We start from the raw sequence: 22,464 nt of genomic DNA, 5'->3' as shown, positions 1-22,464 counted from the left end.
TTTATTTGTAATCCCAAAAGCCATACTGTGGTGCTTTTGAAGTCATTTATAGAAATATATGCAGAGTGGTAAAAAATTTGAGTGGCTTGTTCCCTGCTGAGGCCTAGGTTCCCAGCTGAAGCCTTCTTGTACGTCTCATATTGTAATCAGGTGTCCTTTTTGTAGTCTAACTAGTCCATGTTTTCACATTTTTGCTTTTTTGGTGACTTTGCTATTTAAAATGGCCCCCAAGTACAGTGCTGCAGTGCTTGATATCTAGTGTTCTTAAGCTCAAGAAGATTATGATGTGCCTTATGGAGAAAATTCACTAGAAATATTCACAGATACCAGGAAAATACTGTACTTAAGATTACAGTTATTAGATAAGTTTTGTTCACACCTGAGTTTTATTACTGTTGACCATGAATTTAATATTAATGAATCAACAGTATATATTAAGGTATCTTTAAACAGAAACACACATAAAACAAGGGTTGGTACTGATTGATTGAAGATGTTGTGACTGGAGGCTCATGGGAACCTAACCGTGTATTTCCCCTAGGAGCAATGGTTCAGTGTTCGCGGCGGCTTTATAGAGCATAACTACCGCGAATAACGAGAATCGACTGTAAGTTAAAATTCTGGACTTTGACTGAAATTTCAGAAAGTGCCTCCTTACCCATGTTAAGTATAGTTTAGGGCATTTGGGGTTGGGATATATATTTTATTTTAAAACCCTCAAGAGGAGAACTGCATTCATTCATTGATCCTTTTTGAGCACTTACTATATGCCAGTAACTGTACTAGTTTTGAAGTATACAGGAACAAGTAAGTCACAAAGTCTTTACTCCAAAGATCTGTCAGCTAGAGGAATATTCCATTTTACCCCAATCAGTCTGATACCAACTGCAGTTCAATTTTGACACTAGCTACCTGGAGTTAGCTCAGATTCCATCGGTTAAAGGCAAAATCCTTCATAAGAATGCACGGGCTTTGGATGCCAGCTGCAAGTTCTTGGGATCCCTGGGCCATACTTTTGACAACCTGCATTTCCATGACCCCCTCAGGTTCAGTTATTCTGTATAACAACTAGAACCAAAGAAAGTGCAGTGATTACAGTTCTATTAATATAAAGATTACGCATTGGATGAGATTTGGGAAGAAGCACAGTGTTTCCATGTCCTCTCCCTGTGGAATCAGGGCGTGTCACCCTCCAGGTACTTCAGTATGTTTAACAGCTAGTCCAGAGATTTTATGGAGTTTCATTACATAGGCACTATTTTAATCATTGGCCACATGATTGAAACTTTATCTTCAACACCCTTCCCATTCCTGAAGGTCAGCTGGCTGAAAGTTCCAGTTCTAATTGGGTGGTATTTCTGGTGACCCACCTCCATCCTGAAGCTATAAGTGGGGCAGTAACCAGGTATATTCTTTATTATACCACAGAGAGAATGCCTTATAAAGCATCAAAGGTAAATTCGAAGTTTGCCAGTAGTGGCACAGATATTTCAAGCAGAGGGAAGCATATATGCAAAAATGCCAAGGGATGAAAGAATTTGTGGAATAAATGTCACTTAGTCTAGGTAGAAGGTCTTGTTCAAAAGGGTGTTCTTTTTTTAGTTGGAGGATAATTGCTCTACAATATCATGTTAGTATCATGTTAGTTTCTTCCCACATCAATATTAATCAGCCATAGGTGTATGTATGTCCCCTCCCTCTTGAACCTCCCGCCCACCTCCCACCCCCAAAAGGGAATTCTTGAGTCTGATGAAGTAGACAGTAGATTGTGAAAGGCTATTAAAATAAGAGGTCACAAACTCTATATTTGGTGTTGTAATATGTATTTTAGCTTTAATGCAAATGTTTAAACATATACAAAGAACAGATAGAATGATATCATGAATATATAACAAATATAATGAGCTCCCATGTATTCATTACAATAGCCAGTTTGTTTCATCTGTACTCCCTTCCTCTTTTCCCCCCAACATTATTTTGTAGCAAATATTATTATTATTTCATTCATAGATATTTCAGTGTATATCTCTAAAATATATGAACTTTTAAAAAGTTGCTGTAATCCCATTATCACAGCTAAAAATTTTAACAATTTCTTTATATTACTAAATACTCAGTCATTACTCACATTACCAGTTCAGCAATATTTTTAGAACAACAAATCAGCAGTAGCATTTTTTAAAAATTGAGGTATTTCACTTTAAAAATCTAGATTTTTGTGGTTGAAAAATTGGAAGATCTTTCAAAACGAGGTGTCTGTTTCTTTTTCACAACAGGACATTGGTTGGTGTCTTTGCTTAGCTGCCTTACTCACTGCTTTACTCTGTGAGGCGTCTTGGAAAGGATTTACGCAGACATATATGCCTTGATAAGATTTGCATTATGGGAAAAAAAATGTGGGATTAGAATGCGTTTAGGAGAGAGTCTAGGGGAAAAGAAGAGGAGTTTTGCCATAGTCAGCTAGAGAGGAAGATACACTGAACTGAGGTCCTTTCAGGAAGTAGGCAAGTTTGGAACTTCTAAGAGGTAAAGAACAGAATTAATGCTAATATAGGGAAAGGGCATGTTGAAGGTAAAACCCAAATATCAAAATTAGGCAGCTGACAGATAGGAAGTTCAGGTGAGACAGGAAACTGTAAATGAGCAGGTGGCTGCTTGGGAAGGAATAAATGACTTGTCTGGATATTTTGACTGGGTAGTGGAGGTAAATACAATTAGATATTTTTGGAGCCCTAACCAAAGAGGGTTAGATATGGTTAAGAGTAAAGGGTTTTGTTAATACAGCAGTTCGCTCTAATTCTTACATAAAGTTTGAGAATTCTCCAGCTAAATTAAAGGAAGGAAGGAAAAGCAAAGACTACTTGTAGTTTTGGGGGCATTCAGAGGACTCTCTTTAAGACAAATAACAATTCCTTCTGTGTAAATGAAGGATGGGTAGAGAATTTGAATATGTTTCTGCAAGCTTCCCTGCAGAGTTCACACCATTTATTGTTAAAGTAAGACAATAGGATCCTAATATATATTAACAGTGTATCAGTTGTAAGAGAAACACCTACAAACAACATTGTAGAGTCTGGCATCTAGTAAGTGCTTGGTGGGTGTTTGCTGAATTTTGAATCTAAACCTTTTAAGGCTTAAGCAGTCGTGTCTGTTCGGGTTAGAGTTTTTCACCTGATATTTCCCTGCAGTGTCTTCCCAATTAGGAAACTCAATAAATATTTGTAGAGTAAGTGAATAATTCTGGTGGTTTTAATTCTTTATTTAAAAAGAATTAATTTTTTTTCTTAGTTTGAGATGGTATCAACATCCTACAGAAGAAGAATTAAGAATTCTTGCAGGAAAGCAGCAAAAAGGGAAAAGCAGAAAAGACAGGTAAGTTATATTGTTGAGTTTGTAAAGTGTTAAAAATTTTATAGAATTTATGGAAATATATTTTGGTACTTTGGTTAAAGTAACATATACTGATTATGCTATAAACAATTGGAAAATCTGAAATCAAAATCCATGATCTAAAATAATATTGAATTGCCCTTTAAGAGCACCCAATGTGTAGTAATCTAATATGTAAGCACAAAAATGATAATTTTACTTGAAATTGTTAGTGGGGGGTTGAGAGACCCATAACCCATGTCTTTGCAACTCACTTAAAGATACCAGTTGGTTTGGGTTCTTCTCCAGATTGTGCTACCACTCAGAAATTGGGCAAATTCATTTGCTTTTTACCTCTGTTTTCTCTCTCTCTTTTTTTTTTTTTGTAATAAAAGGTGAACAGTATAACTTCTTAGATCCTGTACAGGTTCTTAAATATTATATTTAAAGTTTATGAAGAAAATTGCCTGTTAATAAACCTCACTGAATAGACTCCAGCAGCTTCATCTGTGAAGGAGAAGGACCAAACATAGTAATTTTGAAAGATTCTTCCAGCTTTAAAATTTTATGTCCTTATTGATATTGCATCTTCATAGAAAGTACATGTCAGTTAGCCTCTCTAAATGGGCCTTAGTTTCCTTAACTGGGGAGAACTTCTTAGGATCTGAATCTGTGATTCTAATATATTGTAAAATGTCAGTGACAACATATTATCACCAATTCCTCATGTATATCATAAAAATTATATTAATGTGGGTGAATGGATTTATAGGTACTGAAAAGTTTTTTTGAATATTAATGATTATTTGACATGAAATTGGAAGTTTGAAAAGTCTGTTTTTTCTGATTTGGCCACCATTTTCTTTTTCACTAATCATTACAAATACACCTTGAAGGTCATTGGAATATTAAGTGTAAATCCTCCTTCTTTGTATTCCAGTGGTTATATTCGTTAATAAAATATTTCTGTCAAATATTAAAATTTTCAAAGCACTTTTATATAGTCTTATTTAATCCATGCAATAACCCTAAATATTCATTATTAATTTAATTTATATTTTGCTAATAAGGAAGGTGTTGCTTAGAGGTGTTAAATGAGTTGCTCAAGTTCACATAACTATTATGAGTCAGGATTTTAATCCAGGTCCATTTTTAGTTTCTACATGTCTTTTTAACTACTCTGCATTTGCCTTTCACAACTAACCATGATCAACATTTGTGAGCTTAGGTAGTATAGTATTTATTTTACAAACATTTCAATTCTTATTATATGCCTTGTAGCCAATAATTTTGTTATTTTTATAATAATTTTTATATGTTGAAAATGCTTTACATTTACAAAAATATACGTTAACAACACTATCCTGTTTTAGTAGCATTAATTATTATTTGATTTATTGACATGAATTAAAATTTTTATTGAAGTTTTCCCAGTTTGTACTTATTTAAGGATAAATACAAAGTCATTTCTTGGTATTATAATTATTTTTACTGAAACTTAGTTTATTGCTTTTGATGTATGTTTGATTGTATTTAAAAATTAAATTTGGAAATAATACACATGCACCTGAAGAATTCTGTTGTTTTCCTCCACCCATGATTCTTTGTAAAAGCAGCTCTGAACTGGCCTTGCACATTTCTGAATTTCTCATGCACATGAATCTTCATAAATTTTTTCAGTTCTGATTTGTTTATAGCTACAGGTCTGTTTATATGTATGTATGTGTGTACGTGTATAATTTCAAAGTGAAATGCATTTTGTCTTCATTTCCTTTTACTTGTGTGCCTCAGGAAAGAGATGTTAGGGCTGTCTTTAAATCTCCAGAAGAGAGCAGGAAAAATGGGGTGAAATGGTAAGCTAGCAGTCAAGGTTTTGTTTCTGTCACTAGTATAGGTAACTCTTTTCCTGGTAATCTGTATGTTCTCTTAATAATTTACATCCATATTTTGTAGTTCCCCTTTTGAAAGCTACTTTTTAGTGCCTTACCTCCTTTTTGATAAAATATTAGAACTTCTGCCTCTTTTTCGCTGTGAAATTTATAACCTCATTTGTAGTTAGTTTGATACAAACACTTGAATAACAGTGAGGGTAACTTGTTTTTTGTGTCACTTGTCTGATTTTTATAGGAAATATAATGGTCACATTGAAAGTAAGCCACTAACCATTCCAAAGGATATTGATCTCCATCTAGAAACAAAGTCAGTTACAGAAGTGGATACTTTAGGTAAGGGAAATCTGGGTAAAGTGTTCTGTAAATCTCAGTCTTATATCATGCTAGTGAAAGTGCTTGAATTTATCTTTTGTTGTTAGATTCTTTTGTTTTCCTAATCATTAAGTCCATTATACAGACTATGAAATCTTTCTCAGAGCTAAGAAGCTCAAAGTGACTTCATCTGAATTGAATTTGTTTTTCTATCCACCTAACTTATAGTAAGCCTTATTTTTCCCCATTTTTCAGAAGAGGCTGTCTTAGGCAAATTTGTTACACAGTTTTTGTATATGCTGAGATTTACTATCTCAAATTCTAAGTTGTCATCTGTATCAGTTTACATGTTTTATAATGTTGCTTGTAGAAATGCATCTGTATGTTTGTATTAAACTACCTATATTTAAAGCAGTTCAACTTTATGTTATATTTAGTAGAAAGGAAAATGGTTTTAGAATGATGAATTGGATTAGAAATAGAAAACTTTACTTATTCAAGATTTTATTAGATATCTCTGAATAAGTCAATTTTCCCCCTGTATATTAGTGTTTAAAATTATATAATAACTATAATGATTTTAAATTTAAAGTGAAATTTATATGAAATTATTCAAATCCTAGAAGAGAAAAGCATCTAAGGTGATATTGTTTAGAACACTAGTTTTCAGACCTGGCTGTATATCAGAACCACTTAAGCAGCTCTTTAAAGATTTTCTTATACCTACCCTTGATGATTCAGTAAATCTACAGTGGTTTCTGGGAATTTGTATTTTTTAAAATGTTCCACATGGTTCTGATTTTTTGACTAGCTTTAAGAACTACAGTTTTACATGATAAGTAAGAAATTAAAATGACATTTAAAAATTAATTTTGGTAATGCTGTGTAATGTGTCATTATGTAATTTGGTCCTTCTTGGATTGAATCCCACTACCACAGAAAAATCTTAATAGAGTCACTTCACATCTCATACAGAATTACTTTGTGAAACAAGGTGGCTTCAATACATTTGAAAGTTGATGCTACATTTACAAGATTGTATGTATGTGTGTATATATATATATATATGGAAAGGGTATCATACAAAGTGTCAGTGATGAACAATGTACATTAGTTGCCTAGTGTTATTCAGAGTATTGAGACTGGTTACTTCGTCCCCTTTTTTTTCTTTTTAACTATTTTTCATGCAAAATTTAAAACATGTAAAAGCACTGGAACTTTTTGATTAGTTATCCCATTTGTTTTGTTAATCTGATAGGTGTGGGTACTTGTACAAGAATGCTTATGCACGTTTCCTGATTTCTAAAACAGAATTTTGCTGTTCGTACTAATAACTGATGTTTAATGGATAATTGTCGGCTAATCAACCTTAATAATAGTTTAAATTGACTACATATCAGACATTGTTATATCAGACATTGTTTTAAGTGCTTTATTTGTATTATGTTGCCCTCACAGTTCTATGAGGTATGTAACTATTACTGACTTTTTTTTCAACTTGTTAGATAGAGGAGTTAAATAACTCTGAATGTAGTAGAGACATTTAGCAAGAATTAGGCTACTTAATGAACTTAAAAAATTGAAGTTAGGGGTAATGTGGCTTCACCTTATTCAGTATTTTGTTTTACAATTTTGAGCAATAGTTGTAAATCGTACTTGTTAAATAACTGATCATGTAACATCAAGATTATTCTAGTTAATCAGAATAACATAGATGTTATTTATGTTTATATTTATGTAATCAGTTGTGAATGCATGCTCTGTGTTTCTGTTGAGGTAAGAGTAGAGGGTTTTCTACCTGACCTTTAAGTGCTCTCAGCAGGCTAGTACAAATCACTGGAATTGATGAATTCCCTGTTTTTAGTGCAAAATTCTGTTGAGAGGCATGTATATAATTGCATTATTGAATACAGAAGGAAGAATATAATACTTGAGTTATATATATAACCAAGAATATATATAATTTGTTCTTTCATTGAATGTATATATTATTGATAGCCCAATAACTGTCTTAAAAGTCTTTTGGTTTGTGTTCGCTGTTAGACACATCTCTTAAAGAACGTAAGAACATTTGAATGTCACCTGCCTGTTTGCTGTGAGTGAGTTCCCTGGGGGAAGCCTGTGTGAATGTGGGCAGGCATGGAGAATTAGAACATTTACTTTAACTTTCGTTAGTAAAAACTGAAATAACTTTATCTTTAGATAAACAGGTATTTGTCTACCTGTTCCATCCATTTCTCTGCTGTCCTTCCAGAAAGTTATTTAAAAAGTTCAACTGAATGACTTTACAGGGGAGGAGAGGGTTCTACAGAGTAGGATTTCTTCAACTACTTTAGGGTAAATCTTTCAGACTTATGTTCAAAAGTTATTAGGTCTATTACAACAAAAAACCTAAAGCAGTTAAAATAGCTTGAAGGCAGCATAAATGTGTTAAATTGACATGAATAAAGAATATACCTAATTATGAAAGGAATTGGAAGTTTTGCTGTCACCTCGTAAATATGTAAGTTTGGTTAGTTTATTTTCATATTTTAAATAAGTCTTATTTTGAGTGGTATTTTATTTTTAAAAGCCGTCTTTTTGTAAAGTCTGATTTTAAAATATCCTCAGGTGTTACATTTTACAACTAAAATTTTCCCAGAGTAATGTAGATCATTTTATTATGTGCCAGTGAGAACATAGGAAATGGTGTTCTGGTACATGATATATTTCCACATTTCTGGAAGGTCTTTTGCAAAATGATGTTGATCTTTGAGACTATTCTCTGGCAGAAATAAACCAGAATATCCAGGAAAAGGGAATGGAATTATACTTTGAGACAATGTTAATTTTAATGTCAACCCTTAAGGGTGGAATAGTTTGTTGAAGGAGTATGGTTTTATGGAGAATTGACAGGCATTTCTTGAACTTTTCGTCTAGAGAATAAAAAGTATATTTACTTAATTTATTATTTTAGCCTGCAGTAACTCACAAAATTACTAATCCTCTGTTAGTAAGGTTAGTAATGTGTGACATGAAGTTCAACTCTCTTGTTTCACAGAAATGAATATAAGTAAATCTATATAGTACTCTATCAAGTTATATTCTAAAGCTAAAATATTATTGCTCAGATTCTTTTTTTTTAAAGTAATGATTTATATTTTCTATGAAAGCTAATCATTTAAAAAAATACCAACTCATTTTGCAATCATATTTTTAACAACCATTTAAAGAATTTTTGGTAATCATTTCAGTTTTATTATTTAATTTACAGTGTATAAAAGTTTAGTTTTGGATGCCAATATTCTCATCTATTTCTCACATTTTTAGATTCTCATATATGCACATCTTATATGGCAAATCATCAAACAATAAAATCTCACATTTGAAGTTAATTATAGATAAATCTTCCTAAAGCTGTTCTTCAGTTTAAGTAAAACTTTCTTTCTTAAACCTTTATTTTTCAGCATTGCATTACTTTCCAGAATACCAGTGGCTGGTGGATTTCACAGTGGCTGCTACAGTTGTCTATCTAGTAACTGAAGTCTACTACAGTTTTATGAAGCCCACACAAGAAATGAATATCAGCTTAGTCTGGTGCCTGCTTGTTTTGTCTTTTGCAATGTATCCTTCAAAACATCATTAATATTAATTTATGAATTTGTTTTCCTTTTACAGCTAACACTACTAGATCTCGTCTCTGATTTAGAAAGGATTTTAGATCATTAGAGAATGTTCCTTTGTTGAAATCCTCTTTATATACTTGGAAAAAAAAATCTTAATGGAGGTAGTTAGTTTAAAAGGTGAAATACAAGGAAAGAAAGCAGTTCCCTGCCTTTCCTTTCCTGTGTGACTCATGTCACAGAGGGCGCCCCTTTATCTCTTTTCGGTAGTTCTTTACAGATTTCCTTCCTCATGTTTAAATAATACATGATGATGGTGTTTTTTTAATTTTAGATATTATTGCACCTTTCTCCTCCTTCCCTTTCCTTCTTTTCTTTCTGAATTTGGAGACAATTTTTTTTTTTTTTTTTGAGAAATCAGAAAATATACTTTATTTGGACTTAAAATTTTGCCCAATAGTTATTTTAAATGCATGAACCTATGTGCACACTCACACACGCGTGCACGACACACACATACACAAAGAAGTTATCATTCTGATAGTGGTGCTTGGGAAATTTGTTGCTTGTGCTTGGGAGATTCATATAGAAGAAGAAATTAGGAAGTCAAATGAACAAAATAGAGGGAAAATATGGTCATTTCTTGACTCTGGGATTGTTAAAGGTAGTGTCTGAGGATATTTGGCATGATTGACCTCCTGAAAACTCAGTAAATTTTTTAGTTTTCAATAAAACCTCTAGGTTTACTGATAACACTGAGGACTTTGCAATACTCGGATTCCTAGCAGATGTGCTAAGAACAAGAAGTTGGGCAGATTGATAATGTCATGTAGCTTGGCTTCTTGGTCGTATTAGACTCCTGTCAGACCAAGATATGCATCAAAGTTAACATAATACATTCTTCTTATTTTTTTTACATCTTTTTTTTTAATTAAAGGATAATTGCTTTACAATGTTGTGTTGCTTTCTGCCATATAGGAACATGAATCAGCCATAAGTATACCTATATCCCCTCCCTCTTGACCTTCCCTCCCACTCCCCATCCCTTCCCACCCCTCTAGGTTATCACAGAGTACTGGGTTGAGCTCCCTGTGTTATACAGCAACTTCCCATTAGCTATCTGTTTTACATGTGGTAATGTATGTGTTTCTGTGCTACCCTCTCAGTTCATCCCACCCTAGGAGACAACTTTTTACTTAAATCGGTAGATGATTTTAGTTACGCTGATGAAAATATTATTTATAGTTAAGCATTGTAGTATCTTCTTACCCTCCTTGAACAATTTTCTATTCTTGTTGTATAGAAGCTACTCTCTATGGAACTCTAAACCTTAGTAGTTCAGATACATCTCTCTTTTTTTTTAATCAAAGTATAGCTGATCTGCGGTATTATATTAGTTTCATATTTATAGCATAGTGATTTGGTATATTTACATATTATAAGGTAATGGCTATGATTCCCTGTGCCATGTGATATATCCTTAGGTTAGTTGGATTAGTGTTAGTCACTCTGTCATGTCCGACTGTTTGCGACTCAATGGCCTGTGGCCCATCAAGCTCCTCTGTTGATGGAATTCTCCAGGCAAGAATACTGGAGTGGATTGCCATTCCCCTCCCCGGTGGATCTTCCCAACCCAGGGAGTGAATTCAGGTCTCCTGCATTGCAGGCAGATTCTTTACTGTCTGAGCCACCGAAGAAACCCAGAGGGTGAAACGCATCCCTGAGTGGGCTTGAACCACATTCGGTTAACAGCTATATTGTGTTGCTTATCTATTTTATTCATAGTAGTTTGCTTGTATTTCTTAATCCCCTACCTCTAATTTTCTCCCCCTCCCTTCTCCCCTTTCATAACCACTAGTTTGTTTTCTGTATGTGTTTTTCTTTTTTTTTTTGACCATGCTGCATGGCTTGCAGAGTCTTAGTTCCCTGACCAGGACTCCCTACAGAGTAAAAAAGAAACTCTGGTTAGTGAGATGTTGGATTTCTTTGAATGATTCCTTAACTTTTATCTCTCCCTTTCCATTTATTTTATACAGTTTTCTTGATTTTTCTCTTACTTTTCTCTTTTAACCCTTTTGTTAAATTTTTATATCAACTTTTTTAAAAAAATTAAGACTTCTTTGAAAGCTCCATTTTCATAGCAATCGTGTGTCATGGTGGTGTAATATTTTTTAAGAATGTTAATAGCTTTTATGCTTAAATTTGCACCTTGCATTATTTATTTTCTGAGTCTCCCTCTTCCTCCCTTTTTTGTTTTAATCACTGTCGTGTTCAAGATTGTTCTGGAATGTCTTATGGTCTTTGAGTATCCGTTTATAGTCAGAAGGAGGGGTTAAAAATTGGAAGTTTCTTGCAGATGGCTGGCTTTTTAGTGGCTAATTGAGTGAAGATCTGGCAGTGTCCCATATGTGGGATCTAAGCCTGACAACTAGTGTTATGAGAGCTGATTGGGGAAGGCTCAGAGACTCAACATTCAGTGTGCAGGCATTGATTTAAATGCATGTCTGGGTCCTCCCTCGACCCTGTTCTCAGCTCTTCATTGTCACCTGAAGTTTTACCTAATACCCCCAAGCCCAATCTTTTCTGGTTTAATATCTTTAAAATTTAATTCTTCTAGGTTCTGCCAGAACTGGGGGAAAGCTATCACCTTAATCTCTATAAGTCGGCAAAACAGAAGATCTGAAAAGTCTGATTATACTAATACAGTCGTTCAACTAACCATCTTGTTTTCCTGCGTTTTGCAACCCTACCTTTGGAGATCCCTGCTGTCTCTAGTTCCTGACTTTAGTACCATGTTTTATGAATGAATTGGATTTCTTCTCACTGGGTTCCTTGCCTCATAGATCTCACATAGTAGAGAAAATTGAAGCCTAAATTAGTTACTACTTGTCCATTTACTTAATGTCTTCCAAAATTGGTTGTAATTTTTTTCTACTGTCATTTCTTTTCCTATTTTTTGTTTTGGGGAGTTCTGCTTGCTTTCTTATGTGGTTTAGTTAGTTAGAGTTGGGGAGTAAGAGAATTAATAGATGTTTTCCATCTTTTATTTCAGCCAGTGACCACTGAACTGTCTTTTAAACTTGTTAGGGGATACCATTTAAAATACATGATGCAATTTGATATTTACCACCACTGTGCTATGCTTCTGTTGACTCTTTTGGATTGATTTAGGTAAAATTTAGAGTAGCATAGCCAGAATAAAGCCTTAAGAGTTGATATCTTCACAAGATTTATATTGTACTGGGTATAAATACTGATCATGTGTGTTAGTTGAATAAGACCCCCAGATATTCAGTGGTATACTTATTGAAGAGCAGGTTAAATTCAAGGGTTTAAAATATTACTATTTAGCTCTATAGTATTAAATAAGTGAAAAATCATTTAGAATGAACAGCATCCTTAGACATTGTCATATTAAACATACTAAAAATATTGTAACTTGATAATAAGCACTAGCTGAATATATCATTACTTTTTTCATACCGTGAGTTTTTATGTTCTCTGAAATATTGTTTATTATCAAATATTCTTGGTTTTGTTTCATTCTCTTTGTTTTGTAGCTATGACAAATTTATGTAAAAATGCATATCTTGATACCCAGTTTTATTTAATGTGATACAGCCTTTAATGTCTACTTACAAGAGAAATTAGGAAAATGTACTTCTTAATAGCTATTCAAAGTATTGTTTATGTAAATAAATTTTTTACCTTTCATTTCACTCAGTAATGCCTGATAATGTGAGAGCAAAGGTCCCAAGCAGTCTTCAGCACTGAACTGGCTCTCCTCAGTTTGAAGTAGCGCACTTGCGGAAGGCACCAAACAATAGCATCCCCGCAGGGATCTGGTCACTGGCTGTCTCTCCATCCCAGGGAGGACAGAAAGTGGTGAAGGGCTTTATAATCCAAGCTATTTTCTGCTAACTTTGACCCTCCTCAAAGCGGGTAGGGAAGAAGAAGGAAAGTAGAATTGTGTATATGCTTGGGTACGTGATTTTCTTTCAAACGTGTAGCATGTGAGAAAATGACCTGCTACCTTCAATGGCATGCAGGAAACCAGAATTAAATGCCTGATATCCAGATTAACTCCAAAGAAGAGTCTGTTAATAGTCTTTTATCTTAGTTATAACATATCTGGTATGCCTTTCACACCCTATGAACAGCCTAGCTGCAGTGACCTCTGTCTGGCTTCTCTTTATTTTCTTATTGTATGTGCCTACTTATTAGTCAAACACATGTCTCCATTGATTACATAGGACAATGGCTCCACTTAATTCCAGAGTCACACATACATCAGTCGATTCAGAAATTCTCTGCAGTTGTTACTGATGAAATAGCCTTTGTTAAAATGGTCCGCAAATTAGACACATATAACTTAAATAATTGGTTCACTTCAAAGTGAGGAAGAAAACTGTCTTACTTTTGTGCTCATTTCCCTTCTCATCAGTTTTTATTTGACATTCTTGTTTTGGACAACAATTACAATATTTACAGATTATTGAAAGTTTTGAAAAACACAAGAATGATTTTTTTTAAACATGTGACACTCAAATCTTGAACCCTAGAACTTAAAACTGGTTCATCTCTTATCGTCAGCTCTGCTTTCTTCTTCAACTGAGATGTACATGCATTTAAGCTATTGCACCTACTTCCAGTCTTACTCCAAAACCCATATTAATTCTCAGCTCTAGTCTCTTGCCAATTTGTTATTCTAACTACAATTTGTTCAAGTCTGTATGTTCTGCTTCCATTTTTGCCAAGTTTATGTTATGTAGAAGATAAGGGGTAAAGAAAGCCTTATAATGAGGATGGAGCAGTTGTAGTAATTGTCTGTCCTATATGATGACCCATGAAGTTTTAGTCACTGGAGAAATGTCCACTGATTTCATAATATGAAGCATATATTTTCATTTAAGATTAAGAGAAAAATATAAAGGTAAAAATGGTGCTTGCAAAATTCAGAGATCCTTTGGGAAAAATAAAACTTTTAAAAATTAAAATATTGTACAGTTGATGGATTTTTTTTTTTAAGAACCTTTTCTTATGAATAAGCTGTATTGCCGAGTAATACTGAGTTAATTACATGAATTTAAGTGAGAAGAAAGCTGTTCTACAAAGAATGGTAAAGCTTCTCAGTAGTCCTATTATATTTGGTTAAAGAACTGGATCATTAGTCACATTTCCACAGTGCTTGTATTTTACAGTGTGGATGGTTTAAGGTACAGAACCCCATTATATATATTATTAAGACTATGTTTTAAAATTTAATTTGCCTTGGTGGCCAGACATGCAGATTTTATACAAATCAAAAAGTTGTGAATGGTTTAAATTGAAATAAATTCTTAGGTTTTCTGTGTTAAATATCCAGTTCTGTATGTAGATTTGTAAATTAAAGGTCTACAAATTAAATGCTGTACTTGTTTGCTATAGGAAATAGACAACTACAGCAAGGTAGCATGACTTAGTTAACTCTTCTGAATTCCTTAAACGATTCTAAATTATTCTTTACAAAAATGTTCTGCTTTAGGTTAATAGGAAAAATGAAGCACTAAACCCTGAAGTGAACTGTGTAAGATATCATGCTTCCCAGTGAAAAAGGAACAGACTCAGGGCTGTTGAACCTGAGCCAAGGTACTTGTTTTGTCTTGAAAATTTGGACAATATATAGTCTGTCAAAACCTGATTCTTTAACAAACTTTTGGAGATCTTCTATGACATTAATACTGTCAAATTATTCACCTTTCAGGTCCAGAAACCTAGCATTATATAGGGAACTTAAGTGAGAGGTAGGACTGTTTTTTTGTTTATTAATTTATAGTCAACCAAGTATGACTTTTTTTCTTTCAGCTAGGAAGTGGTAATTTTTCTTATGAATCTAAAAATATAAGGCTAACTTTCATTGTTTTGCTTTATTTTAATCAGATTAGTTAATAGTTTTTTGTTGTTTGCTTGCTTTTTTTTTTTAAATAAAGCCAATATCTTTATGCTTTCAAAAATCTGGTCATCATTTTTCCACAGTCTGGTTAAGTTGAGGCTGACTGTAAACTGTTTTATAGGATGAGTTTAAAGTTGCATAATAGTTTTTGGCTTTTATTTATCTGAGAGAATTTTAGATTGTTTCTTTTCTCTTTAACTAAAAGTAATTGAAGCTTTGTCTCTAAGAAAATATGAAAAAATGTTTTAGTTAAAAATTTATCCAAATTTTGTTGGTTTTTTTAAACATTTGAAGATAGGATCAGATTATTTTAAGAGGATTTTATTTGGTAGCTCTTGAGGATTATTACTTAATTTAGTTTTAATGTCTGTTCTATAGCAGAACCTTAGTATAGTTTCTAGATTTCTCTGCAGCAAGAATGCAAAATATGATGTGATTTTTGAGTATTTTGTTTGCCTTTACTTATGGAAAACTAGATGTGGTAAGTTTAATCATTTGAATAGGAAAAAAACATTAGGTTATTGTTAGTGTTCCCCAAAACAGTATAATCTTTCCAGATTAGAAAAACTTTCCATTTACATGCAAATTGCTTAGAGTGGAAATGTGATCTATTTTTAAAAGGTAATCATACATTTTGTGAAAAACTTTTGAGAAAGATCTGTGAAAATCTGTTTATTCCTTAGGATACTATGCAATAGATTTGTTTATTGGCAAAAAAACTGGCAACATTTCGTATCAGAATATGATTTCTTTGTATTTCTTTCCTTCTCAAAAGAACATCTAAACATTGTTGAATAATTTTATGAGGTTAGGGTGTAGAATACATTTTCTTAATTCGAGAATTGGGTCTTAAAGGTGTAAATTAAGTTAAAACATGGTAGTACTTTGATACATCTATGTTATTAAAGTTGTTATCCTAGATGAGAGAAATTTGCCATTTTTAGAACAAAAAATTAAGCCTGTTCGCTATTTGAAAGCTCTTATCTCCAGCTCAAAGATAAGTATATTTAAAATACTTCCTACTGAATAAATCTTCCAACCTGTCCTTGATTTTTCTTTTCTGTTCTGATTTTTGTATCTGCATCTATAAATTATAGCCTAATTCCAGTATGAAAAATGTTGACATTAAATTAGAAGTTTAAAAATGTCAACCACATGGTAGGAAAAAATTTATTCCATCCCTAACTGGACATGAAACAGCAGACTGGTTGCAAACAGGAAAAGGAGTACGTCAAGGCTGTATATTGTCACCCTGCTTATTGAACTTATGTGCAGAGTACATCATGAGAAACGCTGGGCTGGAAGAGGCACAAGCTGGAACCAAGATTGCCAGGAGAAATATCAATAACCTCAGATATGCAGATGACACCACCCTTATGGCAGAAAGTGAAGAAGAACTAAAGAGCCTCATGATGAAAGTGAAAGAGGAGAGTGAAAAAGTGGCTTAAAGTTCAACATTCAGAAAACTGAGATCATGGCAGTCGGTCTCATCACTTCATGGCAAATAGATGGGGAAACAGTGGAAACACTGGCTGGCTTTATTTTGGGGGGCTCCAAAATCACTGCAGATGGTGATTGCAGCCATGAAAGTAAAAGATGCTTACTCCTTGGAAGGAAAATTATGACCAACCTAGACAGCATATTAAAAAGCAGAGAAATTTGCCAACAAAGTTCTGTCTGGTCAAGGCTATGGTTTTTCCAGTGTATGGATGTGAGAGTTGAACTATAAAGAAAGCTGAGCACTGAAGAATTGATGCTTTTGAACTATGGTGTTGGAGAAGACTCTTGAGAGTCCCTTGGACTACAGAGAGATCCAACCAGTCCATCCTGAAGGCGATCAGTCCTGGGTGTTCATTGGAAGGACTGATGTTGAAGCTGAAACTCCAATACTTTGGCCACCTGATGCGAAGAGCTGACTCATTTGAAAAGACCCTCACGCTGGGAAAGATGGCGGGCAGGAGGAGAAGGGGACAACAGAGGATGAGTTGGTTGGATGGTATCACCGACTCAATGGACATGGGTTTGGATGAACTCCACGAGTTGGTGATGGACAGGGCGGCCTGGTGTGCTGTGGTTCATGGGGTCGCAAGGAGTTGGACACAACTGAGCGACTTAACTGAAATGAATATTCTCTTTATTTCAGAAATGGAGATCTTATAAAGCAAAATAAGCTAGCATTTAAAGGAGGTGTTCTATTCAGGTAGAACTGAGGGGTTAATTAAGAAGCTCTTTAGTTCCTCTTCACTTTCTGCCATTAGAGTGGTATCATCTGCATATCTGAGGTTATTGATATTTCTCGGCAATCTTGATTCCAGCTTGTGCTTCTTCCAGCCTGGTATTTCACATGATGTGCTCTGCATATAAGTTAAATAAGCAGAGTGACTATACACAGCCTTGTCGTACTCCTTTCCCAATTTTGAACCAGTCCGCTGTTCTATGTCCAGTTCTAAGTGTTGCTTCTTGACCTGTATTCAGGTTTCTTAGGGAACAGGTAATTTGGACTGGTATTTCCATCTCTAAGAATTTTCCACAATTTATTGTGATCACACAGTCAAAGGCTTTACAGTTAGGAGATTGTAAATATGCTGTTCTGATTTAAGTGGAGGCTTGTGAACTATTGAATGAAAGCTTGAACATTTGGCCCTAGCCAGAGCGTGGTATTTTACATCAGAATATTGTTTGTGTGTTTACATTATGGGTTATGGAAAGGTTCTGTTCCAGTATGGGGCTCAGTAAGTAATTGGTTTTAAGATTTATCTAGTATGAATTCTGGATATAGGCATTATAACATTTTAGGTGTTTGTGGTATAGGGTTATATTAATGTATTAATGATATATGATTCTACTTCACACCTGAATTTGATTGCATCTAATTTTGTTTTTCTTCCTTTAGTATTGACATATTTTATAACATTTAATAATTCTATGGTATCAAAATTTGGCAGTAGGTGTAATCTTTGAGAAATTTCTTTTTGGTCATTTGATATCACTTCTGGCTGAAGATGTTATTTTGCTTTTTAGTGTAAGTGAAGGAGTTTGAAATTGTGTCTTTATAGACTCTAGTATCCATTTTCAGTAAAAATGAAGCAATGTTTTTCCACCCTGGACTTGGGATCCCCCAGGCAATGAGAGAAATCATAGCTGAGTCTCAGAAGGATTTCTTTTGTGGTGGTTGGAGTTTTTATGTTGTGTTTTTAAATACTGCTTTTTCCTTATTATCTCCTAATATATAAGCCCTTCTTTAGAATGCCAAGAAAGAGATGGACCTGTACTGTTTGATACTAGTAAAATGAACCGCTGCTGCTGCTCCTGCTAAGTCGCTTCAGTCGTGTCCGACTCTGTGCGACCCCATAGACGGCAGTCCACCAGGCTCTGCCGTCCCTGGGATTCTCCAGGCAAGAACAGTGGAGTGGGTTGCCATTTCCTTCTCCAGTGCATGAAAGGGAAAAGTGAAAGTGAAGTTGCTCATTCATGTCCGACTCTAAGCAACCCCATGGACTGTAGCCTACCAGGCTCCTCCATCCATGGGATTTTCCAGGCAAGAGTACTGGAGTGGGGTGCCATTGCCTTCTCCAAAATGAACCACTAGCTTTGTTTTATTTTTAAGTTGTGGAGAAGAGTTAGATAAGGAGCGTGGGATTCAGAATATCCTGGAGAGAAAAGTTTGAGCATCTGTATTCTAGGATCTCTTTACCACTTAAAAAAAAATTAGTTATTTGACTATGTCAGGTCTTCGTTGCGGCACACAGGATCTTAGTTTCGTGATGCAGAATCCTTCGTTGCAGTGCGGGCCCCAGAATGCTGAGGCTCAGTAGTTGTGGCCGGCAGGCTCTGCTATTGGCATGTGGGATCTCAATTCCCCAACCAGGCATTGCAGGGTGGATTCTTAACCCCTGGACCACCAGGGAAGTCCCTTGTCACCACTTTTAAGCAGTGTTTCATGTTTCATAAAACTCCATCTTGAATGTTAAAAGTTACATGAAGTTTAAAACTTGTGAAATTGTTCTTTACTTGCTATCTTAGAAAACTTGGTACTTTACTTCGTTATAAGAAAAGCTACAGTTTGCATGAGGAAAAGATCCAGTAGTCCTCTTTGTTTAAAAACCAGATATTTTCCCTTTGTTATTTGCTTTCATATTTTTTACACTTAACCTGGCTTCAGCTCTTACTGAAGTAGTTTATATCACTTGTTAATCATAAATAAAATTAAGTTGTGCTTTAAAATTACATAATTTTAAAAATAATTGTGTATAGACTCTTATAATGCTGTTCTCTCCTCTAAGGAGTTCAGAATATTAACCAGGGTAGTCTTAACTTTGTAGTTTTTCTTTATTAATTGAATTACTAAAAAATCAATCATAATGTAAATTTAAGCTGCAGTGTTTATTACTTTAGTTAATTAGAAAATTTGGAATAGAAAACTATTCCAAGAGCTTAGATTATGCAAGAGGGCTTAGAGTTATGCTTTGTAACCTTTTTTTCTGCCTGCTGCTGCTGCTGCTGCTAAGTCACTTCAGGCGTGTCCGACTCTGTGCGACCCCATAGACAGCAGCCCACCAGGCTCCGCCGTCCCTGGGATTCTCCAGGCAACGCTGGAATGGGTTGCCATTTCCTTCCCAATGCACGAAAGTGAAAAGTGAAAGTGAAGTCGCTGAGTCCTGTCCGACTCTTTGCGACCCCATGGACTGTAGCCTACGATGCTCCTCTGTCCATGGGATTTTCCAGGCAAGAGTACTGGAGTGGGTTGCCATTGCCTTTCCGTTTCTGCCTGCACTCACGGCTAACTCAGAAGCATCTTTCATTACAAACAATATATCTTCACCCGGTTAATGGGATGGGTTTGCACTTAGGGTGGGGCAGGTCCTGCCTTTATCTCCTCTAGCTGGAACTGGTGGTTACTGTCAGTTTCTTCCTGGATACCTAATCTTTCTATTTTTTTTTCCCCCCTCTAGAGTCTTTCCACTTTAAGCAACTGTAGACTATCAGTGTCTTTCATGTAAGAGCATAACTGCAAGAACTCTGAAATGAATGATGTTCTTATTGAAAAGGAGAAAAAATAGTAATAGGATGTGTATGCAATGATTAAGTTATAGAGAAGTTTTAAAAGTTCACTTACATCTTTAAATGACATGGAAACTAAATGTGCTTTGTTAAACACCCATTAATCATTTTAATTGAAATTAACATCCTATCAATTTGACAACCTTGCTTAGGCTTAATGTAACTAAATCATGCCAGCTTCTACAGTGATGCAGTATACTCTTAGTGCTTATAAATGATTTAGTAGCTGTTAACTAAAATACAGGATTGACAACTATGTTTAGGGAAAACTTGTACAATAATGTTAGATGATGTAAGAAAGCATTTTGAAGGAATAGCACATGGAAATACCACAGAATTCTACATTACAAAGTAAGAACTAGAGTGTAAATATCACTCTTTAAATTCTTACAGTTATTTGCAAAGTTTGTTGATTTTGCAGTTATATAAGACTTGCAAATTTATTTCCCTTATTAGAAAATAATTTGGCTTCCCTTTTCTCCTAATGTTCAGTATCATAGAAAAACTGACATCTGTTATTATGTGGTTTAAGCTCTTTTACTTCAGTAGAGTTTGAGATATCTGTGTATTGGTTTATAACCAGAGTACTGCAGAGTTAAATTGAGCAAGACTGTGTCAGGGTGCTGAGTATTTGGTTAGGGAACTAGTGTAAACCAATGGCATTTGCTTGTTTATTAGTTTTAATTTTTGCTTTAAAAAAGTAATTGGCTCAAATACTTGACCACTATACATATATATAACCTGAGTTATGGGAAACATAAGAAGACATTTAGAATGAAAGTAATGTGCCTGGTAAATGTCTTCAGAAAACGTATGCTGAAGCTCTATAGTATATGTATTTCTGATTATATGTGTCCTAAAACATGTATTTGTTATAACCAAGTTGAGATCTCTTTAATCAAAAAGTTCAGAGGTTGTCATCTAGCTTTTCATGCTTGGTTTTCTCTTGTCTTAAAAGGAAATTAGGAACTTCATAGAATGTAGTACTATAACTAAAATCTTTTCAATGGTCTGTAAGGAAATATATTAAAAAGTTGAAATAAGGACTTCTTGGTTGCCCAGTGGTTTAGACTCTGCACTACTGCAGAGGCTGCAAGTTCAGTCTCGGGTCCAGAAAGTTCCATGTGCCATGTGGTATGGCTGAAAAAGAGTTCATATAAATTGCTAAGATAGTAGTTTTTAGATGGTACCTCCAACTTGCATGTAGATTGTATTCTGAAATGCTTGGAAATAATCTTTTAAGAAAAATAATGCTATACAGGCATTTCCTCTCAGATTAACCCATGAAGGTTCATTTGATCTGTAAGTAGCACACACGACCATGTTATTTTTCAAAGAAAATAATGCTTTTGCTAATAAGTAGTTAGGAAACTAAATATGAGCAAGTGTTTATCTTGAATCATGGTATTTGAGAAAAAGTAAGAGAGGTTCATGTGAAAGGAAGATTAGCTAGAGTGGAATTAACTGAGGTGTGAACAGTGAAAGTCAGGAGAGGGAATGATACTGCCTGAAAAGTGAATAGGGTGGTTATTAAAGATACTTCCCATCACACACTTCTGAAGGGCTGGTTGCCCCAGGAATAGGTGGATAAAAATGAGCTGTTTTTGTACTTCGGTTTTTTTTTTTTTGACATTTAAAAGGGGAAACTGTCTTCTAAATAAGCCTTAAGAATACAAAGCCTAAGCTTTTTAACTTAGAACATCCTTTAAATGTATAACCCCAAGTGATAAACAATTTATATTTTTGTTATTACCATCGATAAAAACAGATCTTAGAGTAAAACTTTTTCTTTATTGTTTCTCACTTTGAGTATATTATCCCAGAGAGTCGTTGGTCTTTATTGTTGTTCAGTCTCTAAGTCGAGTGTGACTCTTCTCGACCCATGGACTATACAGCACACCAGGCTCTTCTGTCCTCCACTTTCTCCCAGGGTTTGCTCAAACTCATGTCCATTGAGTCAGTGATGCCATCCAACCGTCTCATCCTCTGGCTCCCCCTTCTCTTGTCCTCAATCTTTCCCAACATAAAGTCTTTTCCAGTGAGTCTGGTCTTTTCCGGTGAGTCGGCTCTTCGCATCACGTGGCCAAAGTAGTGGAGCTTCAGCTTCAGCACCAGTCCTTCCAGTGAATATTCAGGGTTGCTTTCCTTTGGGATTGACTGGTTTTGATCTTGCAGTCCAAGGAACTCTCAAGTCTTCTACAGCACCACAATTTGCGAGCATCAATTCTTTCACGTTCAGCCAGCTCTCATATCTGCACATGACTATTAGAAAAACCATAAGTTTCACTGTGCAGAC

The 22,464-nt window shown here is 34.7% G+C and overlaps 1 protein-coding gene across 12 annotated transcripts in view; it reads left to right on the top strand.

Moving 5' to 3' along the window:
- Positions 1 to 22,464, top strand: part of TMEM161B (transmembrane protein 161B) — an 83,238-nt gene that overhangs the window by 45,464 nt on the left and 15,310 nt on the right. For 4 of the 12 annotated variants that reach the window (XM_081505228.1, XM_081505232.1, XM_081505229.1 and 1 more), the window contains exons 3-5: positions 3,289 to 3,372; positions 5,497 to 5,594; positions 9,020 to 9,176. In XM_081505228.1, coding sequence (XP_081361354.1) covers positions 3,289 to 3,372; positions 5,497 to 5,594; positions 9,020 to 9,176 — 339 coding nt within the window. Of the gene's footprint in view, positions 1 to 541; positions 608 to 1,317; positions 1,406 to 3,288; positions 3,373 to 5,496; positions 5,595 to 9,019; positions 9,177 to 14,699; positions 14,804 to 14,918; positions 14,959 to 22,464 lie in introns of those variants that run through there. The other 8 variants (XM_081505230.1, XM_081505234.1, XM_081505231.1 and 5 more) reach the window with 6 other exon arrangements.

Source organism: Giraffa tippelskirchi, chromosome 6 (assembly GCF_054371585.1).
Source record: "Giraffa tippelskirchi isolate mGirTip1 chromosome 6, T2T-mGirTip1v1.2.pri, whole genome shotgun sequence".
Lineage (NCBI taxonomy): Eukaryota > Metazoa > Chordata > Mammalia > Artiodactyla > Giraffidae > Giraffa > Giraffa tippelskirchi.
The sequence above is the reverse complement of the archived record's forward strand: the minus strand, read 5'-3'. Positions and strand labels throughout refer to the sequence as shown.